The 25,502-nt window shown below is 41.4% G+C and overlaps 1 protein-coding gene across 5 annotated transcripts in view; it reads left to right on the forward strand.

Moving 5' to 3' along the window:
- Positions 1-25,502, forward strand: part of LOC131128643 (ADP-ribosylation factor-like protein 15) — an 89,304-nt gene that overhangs the window by 54,850 nt on the left and 8,952 nt on the right. Inside the window, exon 5 of one of the 5 annotated variants that reach the window (XM_058071695.1) lies at positions 943-14,042. The exons of the other annotated variants lie outside the window; for them this stretch is intronic. Coding sequence (XP_057927678.1) covers positions 943-1,011 — 69 coding nt within the window. The 3' untranslated portion in view covers positions 1,012-14,042. Of the gene's footprint in view, positions 1-942; positions 14,043-25,502 lie in introns of those variants that run through there. 5 annotated transcript variants of the gene reach the window in all.

The raw sequence follows: 25,502 nt of genomic DNA on the forward strand, positions 1-25,502 counted from the left end.
CCCAAATCAAGAGCTTGAAGAATCTATGTTTGTTGTCAAAATCCCTAGATGACAGGACAGATCCCCCTTGGTCACTCTTTCGATCCCAAGGTAATGTGGTCCTGAATCATCCCTTTAAACTTTAGTCGAGCACGAGGAAAACAATGCCTGGTATGAGTTTGAGGACATCTGTTTCCACTGTACCAAATCAAGATCTTCTGCATTGTGGCAGAGTTGCAGTGCACAGATGAGCTACATCTCAAATGTGTCATAGCCTTACAGGACCAGAAAGTGGTGAAGTACCACAAATAACGTAATCATAATTACACTCTATGTTGTTTTTGTAAAAAACAACACAAGCTTTTTTTTGTCTCAACTTCCGCACAATGTCGACATCAGTGCCAAGAAGAAGAATAGAGACGGTGACGGGGTTTTCAACGCTTTAGCAGCATGTGTGTAAACATATCATTAATCATCAATTTGCCATGTTTTGACAGAAGTAGTCAGTGACGCAGACAATGTGTATGCCGTCTAAGGACATTTTTTCTCTTGACTCCTTTTGATGGCTGACACAATCACATGCCCCATTGAGAACGCATTTCGATTTTTCTTTGTCAGGAAGCATGTAAAGATTTTTTTATCGTGGTATGATTATCATCTGAATAAGCTTAGCTCGAGTAAATTAGGGTTGATCCTAGTGCTTTTGAATTCATGCAGCGTAGAGTGGAAATAGTCTTTTTCTGCGAGCCAACGTCACCAGATGTTCTGGCTCTGACTTAATTCATTGAAAGAATTTGCCAGAATGTGTTCAACGCTGCTTATCAAATTCAGAGAAAGGCTGAATATGACCCCCACAGCACCATCCATACTGTCAAACATGAAGGTGGAAAACTTCTGCTTTGAGTCTGTTTCTAAGAGTCATGCTGTGAATGTTCTCATTCATCCAGGTCATTGTATTCTCAGGGCATTCAATTGATCGCAACTGGACTGTTCTGCAAAGAGTCCTTTTTGAGATGTGTGCAACCCTGGTGACCGGCTACAAGATACGTCTGACCTCTGTGCTGGCCCATAAAGGCTTCTCCCCCGAGTACTCAGCCATGTTTTGCTTTGAGATCAAATGCTTTCCATCAATCAAACGCTAATTACAGTAATTCATTTACCTTTAGTTAATGTAATTTTGTTTTTTTTGTACATTCTCTCGCTCTCTGCTGCAGTAAACCTACCATAAAAAATCTTTATTGTTATTATTCATCTTACAGAATCAGCAAGGGATCACATACTTTTCTCCCCACTGTGTAGGCAAGGCAAAGTAATAAGCTAATTATATTATTATATTATTATATATATACTAATATTGTCTGTATAATTCTTGGCTCTCTTAGTATACATTTTTGCATACCTGCATAACACACTTGTTTTAAATTGATTTAACCCACTTGCCAAAGGACTGCAGATGGAAAGTAGCTGTAGCTAAATCTGGTTTACAGTAAGTGTGTGACGATATATTGAACTAAATCGAGTATATCGAATAAAATCCAGCCATATAAATGTCTTTCAGCGGTCGTCCTAAATCACCATTTTAGGAGTACCTCCTGAATGGCACAAAGTGGCAGACAGTTGGGCGGAACTTATGCCGCGGAACTCACAGATCAAGAAAACTGAAACTGCGCTATGGAGGATGCAAGCAGCTAAATAGTCAAATCAAAAGTGTAGACTCACTTTGGTTTTCATAGTATGGATAGATGAGACACATCTTGATAAGGACATTTTAGTATGCAAGAAGTATCTCAGGACAATACGACACAAACTTGCACAGTTCCAAATAACAGCTGAGGAGAAACGTTGCTTTTGAAACGGTACAAAATGTTAATGCCAGGTGTAGAGTTCTATGTTGCTATGTGAAAACAATAGAAGTTCCAGGATGGAAGTTCCAGTAATGATCAAAATACGGCATATATCACATGTTATCATGAATGTGCCCGTTACAACATGGATATGAAACCATAAAAGTGCAGTTTTCCTTTCAAAGATTAATGTGTTTATCTCTGTTAATAAAAAAACATAAACTAGGTGATGGAGACGTCCTGATCAATGATTGGTTCGACGGTCAGTGACAGCCATAGGTGACGCCTCTGCTGTCGCTGCAGATTAAGAGGGTGGCTGGGTCATAGTTAAGGGAAGTAATTGTTAGCCAGCTTTTTTGTCTCTATTTCAGTAAGTCTGATAATAAAGGGGGTGGAGTGGTGCCATAGGGGCTGAGCCCTCTCCCCGTTTGATCATTGATCTCCATGACCCCATTTGAATGGTCTTAATCTCTCAGTTGACCTCCTCTAGGATATTTTAGAGGGAGGGTGACAGGGGTGGATGTTTACTGGGAACCATCAAGATTGAGGATGCTGTGGCGAAAGTGATTTGAGGGAGGTGGGGCATATTTTTCCACTTGAGTTGAGAATGGTGTAATGGCCCTAGTGGGAGGTCAGGGGATGCTTGTGTGACAAGTGCCAATGTATATTTCAGACATGTAACTTCATTTTTACTTTTCTAATTTTTTAAATTTTTATTTTTGCTATTTATACATGGAAAAACCCATTCATTGCCCCACTATGGACGCGCAGGAGCAGGTATATATTTCTTTGCGGCTGTTGGTTTCTGTCTTTGTTTGAAATGTTTTTGTCTTCAGGGCTCAAACTGAATGTTGTGACAAGACTCCCATATAATACAGTAAAAATTGGCATCTTTTAGACATACTTGCAAATGGTGATTAATCATGATTAACTTGACACCTGTGATTGTGATTAAAAATGTTAACCATTTGACAGCCCTGGGTTTTAGTAGTGTTGTCTTGCTTGAAGACCCTTTGACAACTGTGCTGTGCGTATGACCACCTGTCTTGGAGCCTTACACTCTGCACTGCAGTGTACTGATGCAGTATTTTTCGACCTTTCTTCAAAGCAATCAAAGATCCATTCAGCTACAACCATCTCTTAGAGCGGGGTATACTGACAATTCAGTATTACCCGAGGCGTTTGATTATAAAGAATAACACACAAGTTTTATTTGAAAACAGTTTTATGTGTAAGCTCTACCTTGAAAAGATTTTACAAATCACAGTTTTTATTTGGGGCAACTTCACTTTTGATGAGGATGATACATTCTAGTGCAGTCTTTATTTTCAGGATTTCATATGCATTGTAATAGTTTTGTGCAAAGGAGGTGTAAACACCATAACAGGAAGAGAGGGGGATTTTGCTGAGAGGATTGTGTTTTCATTTCAGTGTCTATGGAGTTCAGGCAAGGTAATTAAGTCGCTGGTTTATTTTGTCTCTTCGTCAGGACCACCAGATGAGCGCCGGTGTTGTCAGACAAGGTGTTTAGCTCCAACACGCCCAATCATAAGCAGCCTTGCAGATGTGCATGCTTGTGTTAATCAGAATGTTATGTCTCTGCTATAGGATTTGTTGCTTGTTGTGTGATCAATCCACCAGCAACATCAGGCATGTATTTTCTATGTCTCTATGACGCCATCGGCTTCATCTTCAGCTGGAAAGGTTTTAAAAAAAAAAAAAGTTGCACAAGGTCACTTGTAAGGAAACCGATTGCAGTTGATGCTAGCCGGAAAACCACAGCGCTGGGCGAATTGTGATAATGACAGACGGAACACTTCCTGGCTTCTTGTTTTGATGGGAGATAGTGATCTCAAATAGCGTTACCTAAGATTGTCAGTCCACCCTGCCACAGAGATTACACCTCTGAGGCTGAAGGCAAAAGCCAGAGAGCTGGGGAAACATAAATCTCCAAATGAGACTGGTACTGTTGCAGAACGCGTTGCCCCAGACCTTGCCTTCCACTTATCTTGCTACCAAATCGTCTGGGGTTCTTTTATCTACATAGCAATGCTATCCAGGCCACAAGTTATGCTTGGTTGTTTTTTTTTTTTAATACATACCTCTTCTCTGTAGGTGTGTTCCAAGACCACAAAATGAATTTTCACAAAGTAGACTGATGGAAATCTTCTATGATAATCCTTACTAGTGAGATCGGAAGCCAATTATAGCCATATTGAGCATCCTGTTACTCCAATGTTGTCGGCCTCCAACATCAACACTGACTTGTCCGATGTTAGTGTATGTTTTCTAAGATGATTAAACACTGTAAACTGGGCCCACACACACATACACGTGCTGCACTGTATATTGATGCTATGTCGATCTGTGCTCTGTCCAAAGCCTTTTACTTCGAACATCTGCATTCCTTCATGGCACAACCACCTCCAGATGTTCCTGTCTTACACTGTACCCCCACGCGCTCCCCACGCACACACTCTTAATTTGGTTAAATTTCCCCACATGAAGCCATTGTGCGCCTATATTTTATTCTCGTTCGACAGTTTTGACATCTGAACCCCCTTTAAGAATGTTTTGTGAAAATATTATTGTAACATAAATTACACTTTCTCTTTGTTGGAAAGACAAAAGGCAGTTTTGGTCAAGACCTAGACCCAGAGACACATATCAAACAATACTTCATAATGTACAGGATCAGGCAAAATTATGTGATACATGTGTAGGTTAAATAAAGTAAAGAAACAAAGTGTACAAAAAGTGAAAAAAGTACATATAATGCCATTCTGTTTCATTATATTTTAAAAATTAAATCAGTTCTGGCGGTGCGAGGTCGGCCGTTTGATTTTCATTTCAATGCAGATCCACTAGCTCTGAAGTCTAACTCGTAACAAGATGGTGTTCGGGGCTGGTACAGGATCATGTCTACCAAGATTGAAGTGCAAATGGAATGCTCGTTGTGTTGCAATTACAGATTTGTTTGTTTTGATAAACGTTCCACTGTGAAAGCGCAGCAACTGAAAAAGAAACTGAAAAAATGGCATTATATGTACTTTTCGAAAATAAAAACACTTTTTTTGTTTCTTTATTTGACCCACAAATGTGTCAGATCATTTTGCCTGACCCTGTATCTGATGTCGTATGTACTCTAAAGTTGCATTGGGTGTGTTGTGGAGTGCATTGAGCTGTGCAAGAAATTTCAAGCCAATGTGACTTATAGGGTCAAACTTTGGGGTTCAATACCAGTGCCACCATGTGGTGTATGATTCAGAAAAATAATAGTACAGGCAACACAATGGTGGTGTACGTTTTGCCAAATTTTCACCCTTTTGTGTGCAGCGGTTCAAGAGAAGAAGAGTTAGCTTACACAAACGCATGCAATCATGGGGTGTCCTGATTTTTGTTGGATTGCAGCGCCATTTCTTCATTTTGCTCTCCATTATTGAACCAACGTACCCCCTGCGATGGCAGACATGACTGATCTGTGGGCTTGTCAGGTACCATCAGTGCAAAGCTGGTGCCATGTGACGCCTCCGGCAGCTTGCCAAAAGCTAATTGTGCTAATTGGCGAGCGCCAATCCTGTAACAAGGCTTTGAGGGGCGACCCACCGACACAGATGAAAGCGTGCAGATTTGTCTTGTGTCAAGGACTTGCGGGTAATCAGCGCGTCCAATGACCTGCAGGCCAGGAGGGCAGACCCAGGACCAGGACAGTGTGGCCCGTCTGTGGAAGGTGAAGCAAAGGGACATGGACTCAAGACTCTAAGCAGACACTGTGGCTTAATTTGGATTTAAATTACATTGGAGAATCCATTAGAAGCTCATTTACAATCTTCACATGAATTAGAAATTAGCTGGCCTTTGTTGTCGGTTTCTTGTTGGTTATAGCGGAAAAACATCTTTCTGAAAAAAACATTTCATGTAGACAAAGATTCATCCCGAAAACAGCACAGACTAATCGCCATTTTTTTAATTCTGTGAGAGCAAAGTCAGTCTTGTTCTTTTGTCTGTGGAGTATAAATAGTGCTGTCTCTGTATTCATTGATGAGCCCAGAGACCAGACATACCTCTCTCAAGAGCTTTACCAATCACCAGGTCATTTTACTTTTGAGGTGCAAGGAGGTTGCTGGTGTTTCTACCATCTTGAATGGCTGTCTTTGTAGGTGAACGATGAACATGTGCTCATTTGTTGCCTTGTGTTCATTTCTGAAGTGTATGTTGTATTATTTTATAGATATAGATTAGATATTTATATTTTAACTTTAACATCATGTTAGGTTAGGGTATCTACTGAAGATTAACTACATATATCATAAAACTTACCAACAAAGGGAGCGAGACACAGGATTTTTCTCACATTTTGTTCTCACAAGCAGGCTCTAATGACATATTGCCGTTTTAACATCATTAAACAATCATTTTTACATAACAGGAGACCTTCCAGTGTTTAGTATGAACACATGCAACTCTGTCACACTCACAACAGTATGTCGTGTTTGTGTTTTTAACGCTTCCCCTGCAATTTGTACATTTACTACGGTGCTACTGTGTGCAGCGGAGGTAAGACAAAGCGTAATCAGAGTGGACAAGCAGGTGGTGCGACATCGATGCCCCGACATGCATATTACAGCTTTTTTGCAGGTTTGTGTGACAACATGAAGTGTTTTTTGCATCACATGGTATTACAAGGAGTGAACTTGATTTAGAAATGTAGTTCATTTCACTTCAACTCTGTCATCAAATGTGAAATCATATCAAATTTCCTTCTACATACTTGGGTTGTATAATGTCTGAACCATGACAGATTCCCGCTCCCCATGTCCATTCATCCACATAATAGGGTCATTGCTGTGATGATCGGCAGTAAAATGCTGCTCAGGTAGCTGTAATCATATATTAAAATGTAACAAAGCAGAAGACTCAGGAGGCAACCACATGGTGGTGTTACCCCCCAAACTCAATGAAAGATCAAACGCACCACCCGCTTTGACTTTATCACACCTCTGACAGCTCATGTCGGAGGGGTTAATCTGCGAGTGCCAGAAATCAAATGAATGCGCAGAATACTTGGCATGTCACTCTTCCCCAGCGCGATGTAGCCACATGAACATGTAAACTGTCTGAGTTTTGCAGACATGGCTGCAGGGCAGAGAGAATTACACTGTCACACAGAGGATATGGAGCTGCCGTGACATCCTCTTGGCACATAGTTGAAGGCCATCCAGGTGGAAATCGCTCTGCTCTGCCAAGAGCAAGGTAGGGAGGGAGGCGGTTAGTTGTGTTGCATCTACATCTGCGAGGATTGTCTCGAATGCGAATCATAGTTGATGTTACCTATTGTAGCTGTCAGACACAAAGGAAGTGTTTAGTGCTAATCTTGTGTAGATGCAATCAGATGTTAAAGCTTGTTTTTTTTTTCTTCTCTCACTTTACTCAGTTTGCGTTCTGCTATACTGTATTTTACTTGTCTTCATGGTTTTGGGTGTTGAGTAATAAATCAACCAACACATTTTTCAACAAATGATTAATTTGATGTAAATTTTCAATCGTTTGACAGGCCTAGGAAAAAGACATGAATAATAAGAGTACTCCCATATGGAAAAGAAATCGAAAAAACTTAAAACTGTTACCTTCAGTTTTCTTTTATAAATTGTGCATCATATAAGGCTTATATGATTTTGGCCTCTTTGCATTTTGTTATCATAAAAAGTTCTGGTAAGTACCCAGATCATACAAGTTTCTCACATTGTTATGTTGTAATTTATATCATGTGCATGCCCATGAAAATTGAATAATTGGACATGTTTCTGTGTTTTTGTATTTTCTTCTGGCTGGCACACATGGACCACAAAAACCCCTTTGTGAATAAAGCCATGTCTCTGTGGATAAACTATTTGTGTAATAATTAATTCAACCTCACAACATCTGTTTTCATGTTATTACTCTGTGCCTGTTGCACATATGACAAGCATTGTTTTAACTTTGTGTGTGTTTGTGTACTTAAATACAATACAGAAACGTACAGAGAGGTTAGAAAATGTTGGAAGTGGTTTGTCTACAGTTACAAGAATTCCCTGCTCTTTGAGTGCATACACTCATCTACTCACCCACGTGTCCAACAAGCATAAACATGTAGGTCAGCCATATTTCCATTGTCTTCACTCGGGTGCATTGTTATGAAGCACATAAACAAATGCGGTCGTACTAGCTCAACAGTTCTGCTTAGTTTATCGCAAATCTTTCCATGCGCCAAATGGTTGTCAACACTGCTACTGAGATGGCAGCTCCTCTCTTGAACAGTAGCAGAGGGAAGAGGACCGAGGTGGAGAACAGCCAGACTGGCTTCGATAGTAGTGTTTAGTATTGTCTATCCTGGGGTGACTAAACCTTTTCCACCCAGGGCCGACTATGGAAACAATGAATGACAATTAGCCACTTATTATATTCTTAACCTTTTCAATTCCATGTCGGTCAAGATATGCTCACTAATAGAGCTTCTTGGACCCACATAATGTCGGACAAACACAACTCATTAGCATTAAAGCTAAGGTAAGCGAAGGTAGTAGTATTATCAGCACAATGCTTAATGTATAACATTGATGAAAAATTCTAGATTGATGCTTTAATCTTCATACTCCCTTTCTATCTAAGTTTAATAAATAAATAAGTAAATAGTTTCAGAACCAAAAAAAAACTTTTGGTGTGCAGAATTTTCTTATTTCATTTATAACTTGCACCAAGTCTGACCTTAATTCCTCCAAATTGTTCCCTCTGGAAACAGTTTGGCGCTGTTTGTTGGAGCTGGATGTGGGTGGTGTGAGCAATGCAAGGCTGCCACCCTTCACCAGTGTCCTCATCTGTCCCTGTCTGGGCCGCCCACCCCTCCACCTTACTCCCGCAGTGTCCTTTCCGAGGGCCAGCTTGTCTGAACCCGAACAACAGTTCCATTTGTTCTGCCAGGGATGGGAATGCACTCAGCCATCTTTCTCTGTGTTTCTGCCAAGACCACTGGATGCCAAACCTGTGGGTCTTACTCATATGCCAGCTCTTTTTTAATGCTCTCTTTTCACCCTGTCTGCCTCGGTCTGCGACAGTGTCACAGTATCTGGCGCAGGGTCTCGAGATGGAGCAATCTGTGTGGTTACATGACGGTGAACCTATCAAATAACATACCTCACAATCAAAGTTGGCCATCCTGTAAAATTGTTTAAATTCACTTAATGTGCAATTAAAGAATCTGTCGTCTTAAACATAACAGGATCCATGCAAGTCGTAAATCGTGATTATTCCTATCTTTTGAGTCAAAGTATTGCTACACTGAATTACTTAATGCCCCAAGGCATTCTCTCCTTCCAACTCCGAAACAAATAAGTAGATATTTTCAAAGCAGTTCTAGGCAGCCATTGTTCACTGCAATAAAATAGGCTGTGGACTATATGCCTCATTGCCCACCATTCCTCCATCTCCATTGTGTGTGAGATGGATGAGTGAGCGTATGTAAACATACCACATCGGGTCACAGCACTGTCCACAGCACACAACCAATATGGGACTCTTCAGAATGCTCTTGAAGTACTTAAGAAAACACGTGCTGCCGATACCTATCTACAGGCCACTCAAACCAGTCTTTGTTTCTCAAATCAGATGAATGCAGCACAGAACTGCAACAGGAAAAATTAACATTGAGTAATAGTTAACTCATTTAGTCAGACATTTTTCAAAACACAACCCCTTTGGTATTGGCCATTTTAGAGTTAGATTTTTTAAAGCACACAGAATATTGTGATCCATGGTTATATAAACATGGGACCTACCAAAAGAAAGAAAGAAAAAGAAATTTGCCTACCGTCTTTCATCAGAACAAAAAGTTTGTTTCTACCTTTTTCCGTTCTTTACTGTACTATACTATACTGTAGTTGACTGTCTGATGGACTTCTGCCTGCTAGCTTCCTGCGAGACAGCTTTCAGTCTTGTCATTACCTTTTAATCTTGTCACACACCTACGATTAGACTTTGACTCAACAGCTTTCAACATTCCGTGTCAGGAACGAGAGTGTAGTCCAGCCCTGATACTTTGTACACATTTTTCATACACAGCACTTATTTTGACCCTTGCATACACTTGTACCCGTTGCTGCTCTCCAGGTAACGTCAAAATTATTTAGAATAAAATTACAGTTTGAATGCCTCAATTACTTTCAACCCCAGAAACACTCCTCTCTTTAATTATTAGCGTTCACTCACGGCGTGGGAAGCTAACAAGCTAAATAGTTGACAAGAGACCTTGCAGTTGACATCACATGGTCAACCTGTGGGTGTCCAAAGTGCGACCCATTGCTTTGTTGTTTGTTATTAGTTCACGGCACATTGTAAAAATCTAATTAAACAAAAAAACAACAGCAAAAATGTGAAAAAATATGTTGGCAAATACATCAGCAAACAAACATCACAACAGAGACGGTGGGAGACAAGGCAGTGGCAGGGAGGGCTGCCTAGGCTTAGCTCAGAGAATGAAGAAAAGAGTGTAATCTGCTCTGTCTGCTACATTACCCTTGAATGAGGCCTGAGCACGTTGGCGGACTCACAGAGGATGCACTCTGGCCTCGGGAAACAAAGAAAGGGACACAGCCAGTCACTTTGTTGCACTTTTGCTTCCACGTTAGATTACATGGACAAAAGTATTTCGTCACATACACGTACAGAAACTGAAAATGGAAGAAAATATGCACTACTTGGACATGTCCTTTGGCTCATAATTTCCATTCTATTTTAGGAAAAGTTCTGTAATCCCGATCAAACTGTGAACTATGACATCGCTTCTATAAATGATAATACAACTATACGGACGTTTGCGAGGCATTATTGGAAGCACACATGAGAGGAAAACTTCACTTTTTTGGAATTTTGCCTATCATCCACAACCCTTATGTCAATGAACACGCATCTTCCCATTTTCATTGCCGGCTCAAGAGAAAAAACAGTTGGCACGAGGGAGCTAACAATGTATGTCATGGAACACACCTATTTCAATTATAAAGCCTTCTAAAAAAAAATTGTTTCCAGAACGTGTTTCCTGGAGCCCGTCAATGGGAACTAACGCTGCTTCTGTCAACTAAAGCACCTGTCTGTATGAATTTGGTTGTTTCTTTCAGTTTTTTCATGATTTTGGAGACGCCACAACGGATCTTTGAATGGTAGTGTGAATGGTTGTTTGTCTATATATGCCCTGCCATTGGCTGACGACCAGTCCAGGGTGTGGCGTCCCAAAGACAGCTGGTTATGCTCCAGCATAACCGCGACCCTAAGTGAGGATAAGCGGCATAGAAAATGTATGGATGGATCTTCATGTGTACTATATATCACATATTATGACGTGGACACCTATGGCTTATGTACAAATTAGGGGTGGTACGATCAATATAATGCGGCATTCCGCCGATCAGCTCCGCCCCATGCACCATCCAGCACAAGCATGTCTGCCGAGTGTGAGACTTCCTAAGTTTTGCACCCTGCATTTTTTTTCTCTTTAAATTTGGTGGGTGTGGCTTATATTCGTGTGCGATTAATAGTGCAGAATTCACTGCATTTCGCTGTCATGTGTCTCAGCTTTCAAGATTGTTCATTACAGAGCAGCAACCTCCCAGAGGTACTTACAGATCAGGGATTAGAAACCCTGTCCTGTCAACATACACTGAAGTCTACATGCCCACTTTTTGACTCTTCCTCTTCTTTTCTTTTTTTTTTTGCTTTTGCTTACTGTCATGTTGTCAGAAGAGCAAGGCGAACCATCACCTGTTTCCTTGTCTCGCATGTTCCTATCTGTGTCATTGGGCAAACACCCTGTAAACAACCAGACATTTGATCCATGCGCACCATCTCTCTCTACTTTTAGAACCAAGCTGCCTCTTAATGGGGATGTCCGGGCTGGCATTGACATGTCCGGACTTGTCGGCCACCCTTTGCCCCCAACCAATAACGGGAGGGGGGGCCCTCCCTGTGAATCACAGGCATGTCTTGTAAGGGATATGTTAACCTTTCAAGCACGTTAGCCGGTGTTACCCTCTGCCTTTTTCTTGACAACAGTTACTATGTAGAGGATCTGATTATAGCTCTATAGTGACATATTCTGTGGTTGTGCTGTCACGACCGCAAGACACGTCCATGACCTCAGTGCAACATGATTATGTGCTAGGCTTAACCCAGGGCACCAGAGGGGAGTCAAGGGTCTGCATTCCTCTCTGTGTGTATTATGATCTCATAGACTCCAGTGACATTGATTCACGTTTCCTTGATCTGTCTCTGAAGGGTGATAAATACCTTTCTGCACATCAGACAAAATAAGAGGTCAAAATTCAGTTGGAAAAAATGCACCCGGTTCATGCATTTGCACAATTCAGCAATCTTAACTGCTCCTACACATGCACAGGAAAGCTGTACTCCCGTTGTATGTGCATAACGTGACACATTAAGGGGATGAGGTGAACATTTTTGGTATTCAGATGAGCAGCTCGGGGCTAGATTTGATGCGCCCAGACATTTAAAGATATTTTGTTCTGCAGTGCGAGACTCCGAAGCACAGCTATTCAGTGCAGACAGTATTGTGTGGGACTTGGCAGACACCCCCTGAAGCGTCTTTTGAAAGAGGTTACCTTGTTTGCCCCTTGAGCTATTTTCGCTCAGCCTGTGTCTGGACTCGCAAGTCTGTGAAAATACTCCTTACTAACCTTATCTCCACCTTCCTCTCCTCCATCAGTGTCTGTCATGACGTCACCAACACCAGGTATCCAAAGCAGACTGCGGTAAACGAACGTTTATTGAATACGAATTATTTACACACCTGCTTTGCGGCACATTCCTGATTACATGGTCTAATGGGATGGGCACTTGAAGCAGGATTAGTTAAGCCTGGGGCTCTACACCTGAACCTCAGTACAACTCCTATGCAAACATCCTCCTGCTCAGACAGAAAAGGTTGTGGAAAAGTTTGTTGGCCTTTTTTGGCTTGTTTAGATATACACACCGAAGACTATATTGCCAGAGAGTTGTCGTCCTCCAAGACTTAATTGGATCTGATACAAAATTAATTTTTGGTACCACGCTTGGTGCATATTGTTTTTTATTTTATTTTAAATTTATATACATATATAAACATGAGAATCTGTCCTGTTTTCCATGCATCATGTTATTAAATCTAGTCCCTAAGTGGGTGGTGGTAATTGTTGTCAATTTAGCACCTAAATGTTTCTCTACCAAATTTCCTAAAACCATATTTTCATCCTTTTTAATGCTTGTGGATAAGCAAGCACCAATTTAGAGCATTTCCCCCGGTGTGCCATGTTGCATTATACCATGAAGGAATGGTGGGCTGCTAGACTGGCTTGTTTTTGGCTGGCATTTTTAAAATTAGTGTTAACTTTATTTTATTTGAAAAGAAAGTCTATTCTTTCACAGTAAGTCTAAATTAGCAAATCATGTCACATTATATCAATGAACTACATTACATCACGTGTTCTCGCACGTAGCGCATGATATCTGCACTCGCACAAGCGTAACAGCCCCTCGGCACAAAACCCACGATAGCGAGGCCATGAACAAAATGCGTGGGGAGATGACTAAGCCCATGGAGACCCGATGAGGGGATAATGGTGAGATGTTAGAGGTCTGTAATGTGATAGGACCAGAATGATCTTCTGGGTGTTTGCTCGCAGGGGTTCTGCACAATGTTGCACCCTGCGTCACAAACACGTCACACCACTGACATTCTCTCAGGACACATTGCAGGGAGATGCAGTGGCCAAATGTAGGTTCGAGGGGCCATTAACACAGTATGTGACTTGGTTTTAAGGTCAAGGCTCTGTTAATTTTTTTCTACATTAAGAGAACAAAATGCAAAACATAAAATTGCTTTGCCATGTTTGTTTCTTTAGGTGTCAACATTTTCAAATAGGGAGAGAAAAGGATAGATATTCATCATAGATACTGTAGCTTATGAAATGATTAAGGAAAGCAAACAAAGCAGGAAAGAATGTGTTCATATGAAGTACAAATTATGATTTGTACTAGTGATAAAAAAAAGGGAAAAACAAAGATTAAAAATATTATTGAAAAAGTAATAGCAGGTTAGGTCTAAATAAATAATCATTCGTTCATTCATTTTCTACCGCTTATGCTCACGTAGGTCGCGGGAGTGCTGGAGCCTATCCCAGCTGTCTTCGGGCGAGAGGTGTGGTACACCCTGGACTGGTCGCCAGCCAATCACAGGGCACATATAGACAAACAACCATTCACACTCACATTCATACCTATGGACAATTTGGAGTCACCAATTAACCTAGCATGTTTTTGGAATGTGGGAGGAAACTGGAGTACCCGGAGAAAACCCACGCATGCACAGGGAGAACATGCAAACTCCACACAAAGATGGCCGAGGGTGGAACTGAACTCAGGTCTCCTAGCTGTGTGGCCTGCGTGCTAACCAATCAGCAGCCATGAAATAATCAGCGTTTATTTATTTTGTGTAATTGTCGTACCCCACCGGAGGAATCCATGAACTATATTGGATGTTGAGCAGTATATACCTGGCCACATACTGTACATCGGGGTTGTGCATGACCACTTATTTCTATTTGTTTTCTATTATCTCTGTGTTTTAAGCGCGAAAAAGCCATTTTATGCACTTGAACATTATGATAATAATGTTAAACCCATTTAAATAGATTTAAATTTTTACAAAGATGGTTCAGAATATTCCTATTTGTATTATGTGTCTGGCTGTCAATGAGTGTGTCTCCAAAATATTGATTCGATTCATCATTGGCTGCCCTTACTTCAATGTGGGACCACGCAACTTTTCTAGGATTTCTTCACATAAGCTGAAAGTTTGAATTGACAATTGTATCAGATGATCTCTCGGTGGAACATGTTACATCCTGACTCAAAACGTCTCATGCCTTTCTTGGCCTGCTAAAATGTGTCAGATTGAGTGCTCAGATTGATTTATTGAATTATGTGCTTGCTTAGAGATGACTCACAGTTAAGACGGCCTTGCATGACCGGTGGGGTGAAGTCATTTATAATAAGTAACTTTGATTAATTGTTTGATTATACATTCTGTCAATTGTTGATTAAGTATGGCGTTGGTCGCATCAACTTTGATATCTATCACTATGACATCTTGTCACAACTGAATGTTACTTGCAATTTTGACATTCATGAGTTCATATTCACCTGTGTGCATGGACGTCGGTAGGTATGCTGCCAAGTAAACAACGGCACTGCTGCAAGTCCTACCCTGCAAAATCTTTGAAGACGATCTCATGTTGAATCTTGCCTGCCCGCTCAGCATCGACAATCCATGGGGCACATTAGCATGATTTAGATTTGCAGGAGGCTGATGCCGGCAGATAAGATCAAAATAAATGTGTTAAAACAGAAGGTGAGTCATCACACAATGACAGGACTACGTATTGTATGCTGCTTAACATAGAATGAGTGGAATTTTTAATATTTGTTTAACCTCATGGCGGCCGCAACTTTCATATACCAACAAATTTTATTTAAAGGTCCTGTATTATACTACTTTTCAACACTTTTAAAATGCAAAATATGTCTCAGAAGTCCTACTGTAATATATTAGAAGTATGTTGGCCAAAATATAATATTGATGCTGGAAATTAGACTGTCCATTTTTAACATAATAAACTAACTAACATTTGCTGTATCAGATGGAATAATATAACATGGAGGGGTAGTGAGGACATTAACACATAACATCAATATGCTAGATTAGCCTATTCACTGAAGAAAAACCAATAAAACTCATGTTTGTAGTTCACTGAAGGTTTTATTTTAATATGTGTAGCAAAGCCTGCTTTTTTTTGTTTTTCTGTGAAGGACGGATTCACTCTTCTTGCTAGGGGTGGTCCTTGGGTTGCGTGCAAGTTGCGTTCCTACACTTTAATGTAAGTCCAGTTTTGATGTACAAAAATCAATATTCATTCATTTTCTACCGCTTATCCTCACGAGGGTCGCGGGGGTGCTGGAGACTATCCCAGCTGTCTTGGGGCGAAAGGCGGAGCACACCCTAGACTGGTCGCCAGCCAATCACAGGTCACATACAGACAAACAACCATTCACACTCACATTCATACCTATGGACAATTTGGAGTCGCCAATTAACCTAGCATGTTTTTGGAATGTGGGAGGAAGCCAGAGTCCCCAGAGAAAACCCACGCATGTACGGGGAGAACATGCAAACTCCACACAGAGATGGCCGAGAGTAGAATCGAACTCGGTTCTCCTAGCTGTGTGGCCTGCGCGCTAACCACTCTTCCGCCGTGCAGCCCCAAAAATCAATATGATAATGTAAGTTATGCGTACAATTAGAATTATGTTGTAGCTGCCAAGAGCTCCTAGGGATTCCCCCACAATATTCATTTCCATTTGTGATTTAAATTGGCTATTAAATTCACAAAAGGTACAATATAATGAGGCACTTTGGATCAAATGATGATCACAATCCATAGACGGAAGTGTCTCGTCAACCCCTGTCCTCAGTCACATTTGTGCACATGGTGAACTTGAGGTCCTGGCACACGTTGGGTGGTGGCTGTGCTCGGTGACTCATGTGGCGCCCAGTGTCTGAAACTTTCATCAAATGTCTGGCACATGGTGTGTGTGTGTGTATGTGTGTGTGTGTGTCATCGGGGCCGGTGACGCGTGTGGCTCTAAATTCTCCATCGTCTGCTGATTGGCTGCACGGTCGATGAGGCACAGGTGAGGGCCAATCAATGAACCATTTGAAGGAAACAACACAGCGTGAGCAACTCTGTTACCAAATGGCTCTAAGTTACTTGTTCAGATCACCCTTATTATACCTTGCACTTGCGTCACTACTGATGGAAAATGTTTAATTGTTGCCAGCTCATTCATAGTTTGGAACAAAGTGAAAGTTGCACATTAGTCACTGAATATAAATAAATGTGTGGATGCTATTCAGTTTTGGAAATTGAGCACTTTAATTGAATCTAGGCTCATTTTCTTTAAACTTTTTATTTTATTGCGGTTGAAAAAACATCAAGAAGCTTCTGTTGTAAGATAGTCTTAGAAATGTTGAATTAGTCATTGGAATTTGTCGAGGTGTGGGATCTTGCATCTCAGATTGCAGTCAGAAATTAAAAATGTGAGAGGGTTATAAATCATTGCCGGTTTAAAAATGGAAGACGTTCCCATACGCAAATATGTCACCTTCAAACTAATGGCGGAACATAAAGTTGTTGCTTGTGCGCCTTGCAGACCATTTTTCCAGGGATCATACTCTGGCTCGGAATGTCATGTTGAAATTGATGTTTCCAATGAACCTCAGCACCAGACCCAGGGCTCGACAATAACGATGTACCGATGGCCCGGAGCAAGTTAAAACAAAATTTGTGCAAGTAAATCCAATCAGTGATATTCCCGTCGGGCAAGTGCACTTTGGCATGCCATACTGCATTTTTAAAAGCGGTTCTTGTTGGGTGTTGGTAAAACACGGATGTAATTCCGGTGGTAATTTGCAAACCAATCCTTGCAAATCTTGAAATGGGCCAATCAGAATTGTTTATTTAGACCGCGGTCCACAGTCCGCGTTTTACCCACACCCGTTCTTGTTCGCGATTAACCAATCAGCGATGGTTTGACTAGGAAAACATCTATCATGGCGTCCCTGCCAACATCGTCTAATTCTTCAACAACTTCTGAAGGAAAACACCAAAAAGTGATGAAACAGTGCCTCCTAAACAAGTATTTTATTAGCGGCAGCAAATCAAATGATGGCACAGGTGAGTGAATCACATTGCTGTGACAATTTGAAGTGGTCACAATGAAACACCACCCATTAGATCCAATACCAAGTGCTGATTTTGCACAAGCTACAAAATCTAGAGGTTCCATTTCTCTGTGTATTTTTCTCACCTTTGCTTCACAATTGAGCATTTTTTTTTTCTGGATTAAAAACTGGATTAAAAACTTTACTAGTACACTAGTACACAAATGTGTCTATTCAATAATGTTTCATTGTGGTGCATAACATATAAATATCACTGCTTACTAACCATACTTTTATTTATCAAGGCAAAGTGCCTAGAAGTCTCTTGACAATCCAGATTTCCATGCAACGTCATGATCCATGTAGGAAAACAACCACAAGAAATGATAATCATTTAATCTTTATTTGAGATTCTCATGTGATGCCACAAAAATTAGATGATATCATTACGACAGTCTTTTCATTTTACATGGGGCAAGTTCGGGCAAGTAGTTCTCACCTTAAGGATTCCCCATGGGCAAGTCATTTTTGTTTTTAATGTAGAGCCCTGAGACCATGATGTTACTACCAGCATGTTGGTAAAAATGGAGGTTTAATATAATATCCATCCATCCATTTTTTATGCTGCTTATCCTCACTCGATTCACTGATATGCTGGAGCCTATCCCACCTGACTTCGGGTGAGCTATATAAGATATAACAATGAAAGAACAAAAGACTTAACCTTCAGGCCAATCAGTAATACAAAATAATAAATAGTGCAAAGCCCCTTAATTAATGACAATGGCAAAAATGTGTCCAATTTGCTACGTGGTTGCGATGAAAATGCTGTTAGCTTGGAAAAGTAAACAATGGCGGACTCAAAATGCCATAACAACACTAAGTGAAACATTTCGGACTCGGCATGGTGTTTTCAATACTCACTGTATGGGGGACGCTATGGAGGCTTGATAACGCTTCTCGAGCAAAATGTATATTTACTGTGATGAGTGGGTATTAGTGCCATTGTCAACTTAAATATACATACACCAAATCGATTTTTTAAAATATACACTTTGATTCAAAGGTTTAATTTAAACCAAACAGACGTGCATTTTGGTGTGTTTGCAAACTTGTGAAAACTCATGTTTTTACTAAACGGTTGTCATTTAAATATTATACTTAGCAGGCTTAATCCACTTAATCTATTCTTGTTAATGCTTCATGTCCCACTTTATATGACTGTTGCGTTGACCTTTGCTCTCCCTCATGCCTCATCATAGTCATCAGCTCAGGTCAGTTCTACATCGTCACGTCATCAGAGTAGCCCACAAGAGATAACGTCCGAGTCCCCCAGTAATGGATTGCTGCACTGCTGTCAAATGATTCAGCAGATGTCTCGTTCATTCACTGGCTTTCTTTTGCCTTGAGAGACTTGATCAATGTTGCAAAACCCGGAGTGAGCCAATCTCAATTTTCCCTTTCTCTGTGCACAGTATTGATTAAGAAAACTTAAAAAAGGGGGGGGGAGGGGGAGGCTGGGGGCTTCATGCCAGTCCTGTAAAGATGAGATCATTGTGCAATGTCACCTATTCTTTATCAAGCGGACAGCCAAAAGTTTGAAAGTAATGAAAATTAGCAGTTGAGTGCAGTCAGCATTTTGAACGTTTTATTAAGTTTTACCATCGCAACCTGTCTTCATGATGCCAGTAGATGATGAAATGTGCTCTAAAACTTTAAATGCTCAGCTGCAGCACTGGCGTAGACCAGAGAGGATCCCCTGGCCTTTACAACCGCTGTGTATGCTGAGTGAGCAGGCCAGACTGTTGGGGGGGGGGGTACTACTGTGGGGGAGTAGGGCTTGAACAGTAGGAAAACAGACGGCCAAAGAGGCAGGAGGAGGGTCAGGTGGTGCGACTTTTTACACTGTGGCTCGCTGACCTTGACAATGGAGTCACAGCCAGCAACTGGGCTAGCTTGATGGTGTCTCCCCTCCCTCTTTTGTCTCCATTTGCTTTTCCTCTCGACAGTGACTCTTTGGTTGTTCAATGAGAGCTGCTGTCCGTGGCGGCGGCAGCGGCTAAAATGCACCACCACATCTCTGCTGTCACACGTCCACACCCCCTCCCTCCTACCTTACCTCACGTCTGCTCTTTTCCCAGACAAGCGGGTTTAAAACTCAACTGCGTATTGAGCCGTCTAGACTGAAGTTGGTCAGCAAGCAGCCCCCCCACCCCACCCCACTCTCCCCAAATTGTGATTTGCTGGCTACAGTGGAAAAACGGATGAGGAGCAGGTGACCTTGCTGCTCTCTGTCCCTCATATCTGGCCAAGTACAAAGTGGTTCTATGGCCACATGATATAAACCCATTGACCGCGATGCAGCAATGTTATGGACGCTGAGATCAACCTGGACATGCAGCAAAAAACACAACAATTCACTGACATTGTGATTATAGTATACCCACGTCCTATGATGACATCTGTACTTTGATTTTGTGGATTATTCTTCAGACGATAATTAGTCTGCAATATTTAGCGGTCATAGTAAGTTCATTCAAAAAGCAAAATCTGTATACACTATACATTTATTACACAAAGACTGATATGTTTCAAATGTTTGTTTTTGTTAATTTCAATAATTATAGCTGAAACCTAATGAAAATCCTCACTAGGGTTGTGGGTATGCTGGATACTATCCAAGCTGACTTCGGGCGAGAACGGGCTACACCCTGGACTGGTCGCAGGCCAATTACAGGGCACATATAGACAAACCATTCATACTCACATTCATACCTATGGACAATTTGGAGTCATCAATTATAACCTAACATGCATGTTTTTGGAATGTGGGAGGAAAACCTGGAGAAAACCCATGCACGCACAAGGTAGAACATGCAGGTTTTCCCGATCTCCTGACTGTGTGACCTACTTGCTAACTACTGCAGCTATACAGCATGCCATGTCGTTGATCAATCTGTGGCACTCTTCAGGTGTTATGGGAGCCCAGGTTGCTCTGATAGTGGCCTTCAACTTTTCCACATTGTTGGTTCTGGCATTAGAAAAGACAGTGGACCAACACCAGCAGATGACATAGCCCCACAAAACCATCACTGACTGTGGAAACGTCACACTGGACCTCAAGCTCCTCTCTTCCTCCAGACTGTGGGACCTTGATTTCTAAAGTGATGTGTTGTTTTGGTTTTTTTTTTTAGTTTTCAGTTGTAATCATCAAAATTAACACATATAAACATTGGAAATATATCAGTCTGTGTTGTAATGAATGTATAGCACATACAAGTTTAACTTTGAGACTGTAATGATTGAAATAAGTCAACGTTTTCATCATATTCAAATTCACTGAGCATCACCTGTATATGTTTGCTTACGGCTAAGACGAGCTAGGTGCAAAAATAATGCTTCCTGTCTTTTATTTTCACTCATCATGCAAGTCGTCATCGCGCACCGTAAAACCGTCCTTGCATAAAACGGTAAAATACAATGTGAAAATATACTCATCCACACACACACAACTGCATGAGCATGCTAAACTAAGCTAACCTTGCTAGCTTCCATTCAACACAACATAAGAGGAGGTTCCACCAACTTTCGTCGGTTCTGGAGGGGGCGGTTAGTGTTGGTAATGACATTCCGCCACGATTGAATCATCCGATGGGGAAATGATCCCCCACATAAACGTTCCATCTCCTCAGGATGATAATATTCATTCACATTATGTCCACTATGTCACATACTGTCTACTAGCCTGCTGCCATACCTGCTACATTACCGCAACCACAGTGATACAGCTTTGATTGCGTGCCCCTCCTCCAACTTTGTCTTACTGCAGCTTCCCACCCATCTTCACCTCTGCTTTCTGTCCCTTTCCCACCCATACAGCCTTTCTCATCCTTTCATCCCTGGGACTGGTGGTCCGCCCCTCGGGGAGGTTAAGGGGCATTTTGCGTGACAGGGCTGCCGGCAGGTTGTGTGGGCACGGCGCTCGCCTTTTCCCACAGCTCGCGTCAAATTTTGCTGAACCCTGACCTCAGCAGGCCCTCTCCAAATCAGGGAGGTACGCAATTCAGCCAGCCAGACCCTATTCAAAACTGGACTTTCCATTGGAGGGGAAAAAAAAGAATCCCATCCAATTGTGGCCCGTGCCCTCCCTTTTGTGCACTGTTCAAGCAGGGTCGGACGACTGGCCGCCGCTAGCCAGGACAAGACTTCCGAAAAGCCTATTCAGCATGTGATTTGACCCCCTGGTTCCATTGCTGACTCACAGGGATCAAACACTGGGAACCTTTGGAGGTTCTTTTCCATAGAGGTTTCACCCATTCAAACATCTTTTTTCTTTCTTTCTTTTTTTAAATTTTTTTTTACCAAAATCCAAAATGCCAAATAGCCTGTCATGTTGTGCCAGCATTCAACTCAAGCGGTATGACTTTTGTTTCGGTGACTTTTGACTTTTGTCAATCATCTTTTTGATGGTGATTGTAGTATGCATGCAATGTTTGCTTTAATCATTTCCATTTGTGTGAAAAAAGCATTTGTGCTGTTAGTGTAGTATTTGAGATTCTGTGGTAGTAATTTAAACTAGTCTGTTATGGACAACGATGAATTGAAATTACCTACACAACTACTCATTTTCATGCTAAGTTTAAGACCCTTGTTACAACTGATGTTAGCGTGCATGTGTGTTTTCAGTATAGGTGAAAGTGTGTGAAGACCCTGACTTGATGCATGGTTTAAATCTTTTGCAGAAGGCAAGCACTTTGATTGTAATGCCGCGTGCTGTGTGCTGAAGTGTGGGGGGCTGCTACAGCTTTCAAGCTGGTCAACTGTCAGGAATAGTGCATGAAAGGGGGCCTCAAGAGTGAAAGGGAATGGAGGGTCCGACTCGGGGGGTCTTGCAGAAAGGAGGGTGGAGGTGACTTGGGGCTCGGAGAACACCCTCTGTGTGGGCTGTGACAGCATGGCAGGTCTTCTCAGAAGATACTGAGACCAAGCCATGGAGGGAGGGAGCTTAGGTGTTGGCACATTGCCCCCCTGCAGTGTGGTGCACGGGCAAGATGCCAGCTCACTCGCACAAGAACCAAAGACCAGATGTTTTCTGTCATGGAGCTCTCTGCCTTTAGTAAATTAAGTTACAGTAAAGCTGTAATAATCCAAACTGGGGTACCTCGTTTCCACCGCTGTACACACTTACCAGGTACTTAATCCTCACAAACTTTCCTTAGTGCCGTACAAGTCAACCACTGGTGAAGGGGCCATGGACTTTTGAGCCTGCCCGATGTATGTCACCTTTGTTTACATAATAAAAATAAAAAAGCAAAGCAAAAAGGCTTTGCTACACATCTCAGAATGAAACCTGAAGCTCTATCCATCAGTCAGCTTCAGACGTGGAAGCAAATAATTTTGTTTTTCTTCACTAACCGAGCATGATGTTAAAATATGAATGGAATGTTAGCACTGTACCTAACATAGTCGTTATGCTAGTGTGCTATAACGACTGTGTCCCCCTGTCCCACTCAATAATGTTATGTTGATGTATTTGATATATGGCATCTATTACGTTAGACCAGTGCAAAGTTAGTGGAAAAAGTGTACACTAGCACTTTTTGGAGTCACACAGTGTCATAGACGGGCATGGACAAACACACCTCATTAGCATTAACAAAAGCTCTACATTTCAGCATCAGGGCTAGATTTCTTGAAACACAATTGAAATATACTACCTCCAGGCTTCTGAGGCTTATTTAAGAATTTAGAAAAACTGTATAATATAATATAATAATAATAATATAATATTCATGTAATATGGTCAACATAGTGGATGTGCTGTAAGTAAATTCTTTCTTTTTAAAAGTAAAACCAGTCATTATACGTAATGTATAGCTTCTCAAGCACATCTTGTATGCCTGTATGGAAAGCACATTATCACCGTGTCGACCCTTAAGTGCAATAGCATTGTTGCGTGGAGCACACCGAATGGTTCAGCAAGAATGTCTCCTGTGCAGTCTATCTCAGATTTACAGCACCTCTGAGGATGGCTCTGATCTGGCAGTGGCCATTGGGCTTTGAAGAGAAGTGTACCATCGGTGGATCACTTTGAACCTACATCGAGCTGAGCTTGAGGGAGGCCCTCGGTCCCACCAGAGTAAAACAGGACAGTAAACCTGAACACGGCTAGTTTTTGCACTGCGGCACTGGGGACTTGCATCTTAATTTAATACTCGCCAACGCCGACTGTGGTCTAACGGTTCAAAAACTGTAGCTTGGCTCCAAGGTGGCCCCCGCACTTTCACTTCTTCTGGCTTTCCAGTAAACTTGAAAGCTCCTTTTTATGCACATACTTCAGATACTATATATGTCAAGTGTATTTGAAGTATGTGATATAATTTGCTAGATGCCAACCTGATTCTGTATTACGATCATGCCGTTTTATGACTAACAGCAGGTTCTTGTGTTTGCCTTTAACCTGAAAAAGTCAAATTACCTGTGAAAATGGCTTCAAAATTGCAGTAATGGTCTTGTTTTTCCCTCGTATCTATGGCCAAACTGGACTTCATATTGAATCGTTGTTCCACAGCTCACAGGACACATATATGAAAAAATATATTATTTTAAATATCAAATCAATTAAATGTGAAATTTTTAATACAATTGTTACCATTTTAACCCATTTATTAAACAAATAAATGTAGTTGAATGTTCAACCTTATGTGCAAATGGAGCATGGAGTTACCGTGGGCGAGCTAACAGTAATTGAATGTGTACTTCATTTGTGCACAGCATGGCGTTAGCAGCATTTTGTGCTCTTCCTATCGCAATCGATTGAGGTCTTGGCATTTTCATTTGAAGAAACCAATGTGCTCGTGTCATGTGCCTTGCCGGCACCTCCTTACTTTCTCTTAGCTAATGATCCGCTTGTTAACTTTCCTCACCTGGGGTCAGGCTAAAGGTACAGTAATCCCCTCACATGCTAAAAAGCCAGGGTGCCTTGCCCAAGGTGTTGTAAGCCTTGCTTAAACAGGCTTTATTTACTGGCCAGTGGGCTGTTTCATTTGACACCTACCATAGCTTGTGGTGCAATGTTTGTTTTTTTTCCACTGACCTCCCAAGTGTTTCTCTCTTGGGGACCTCCGGGCTTTCTCATGTCTTCTAGACTCTTTAGGTAAGCCGGAAAAGCAAACAAAGGCCATACCTATTATATGGTAAGTGGATCTCGTGTTACTCTGCCATTTCAACGCAGTCGCCAGTGTGGGCCACTTTCCAGGTGACTGATATCTTCGCAGGGGCCAACATGTCAGGGGACGGGGTAATTGATTGTCTTGATATTTGAGTATGCCACTTTCCTTACTTCATAGAACTTCTAATTCCGTCTGTGAAAGACAAGGACCCCACATCTTCTAAATTCAGGGGACCACACTTTAAAATGTAAATACATAAAATATGGAGTTCTGTGGTGAAAGATGGCAGCGTATATTTCCTTCTTCCCCATAGCGCATGTACGCTCACATGATCCTGAGTAGCTTTTGAACAAAGGATGTTATTTTTGTTGAACAGAGCTGAAGGTTAGCCAAATGAAAACCTCAAGGCTGAAATCAAGTCTGCTCTCCAATAAGTTTATTGAGTAAAGCTCCCTTTGCTCCACAGAGCAGTTTTGATGTTGCCTGCAGGAAACTAGTGTCTAAAGGATCGCATATCTAGTTTGAGTCAGCCTCGGTATCAGCTTTTTTTTAAACAATGGCTGAAAGGCAAAATCTTCTCAAGTGAACATTTCCTATTCCTACCTTTATGTTTTTATTACTTAAACAGGAAGAGTATTATTAGCGTATTATTTGATATTTTCTTAAATTTAATATAGATTTGTTTCTCTGACTTTTGGGACCCGA

The sequence above is a fragment of the Doryrhamphus excisus genome, chromosome 4 (genome assembly GCF_030265055.1).
Source record: "Doryrhamphus excisus isolate RoL2022-K1 chromosome 4, RoL_Dexc_1.0, whole genome shotgun sequence".
NCBI classification, from domain to species: Eukaryota; Metazoa; Chordata; class Actinopteri; order Syngnathiformes; family Syngnathidae; genus Doryrhamphus; species Doryrhamphus excisus.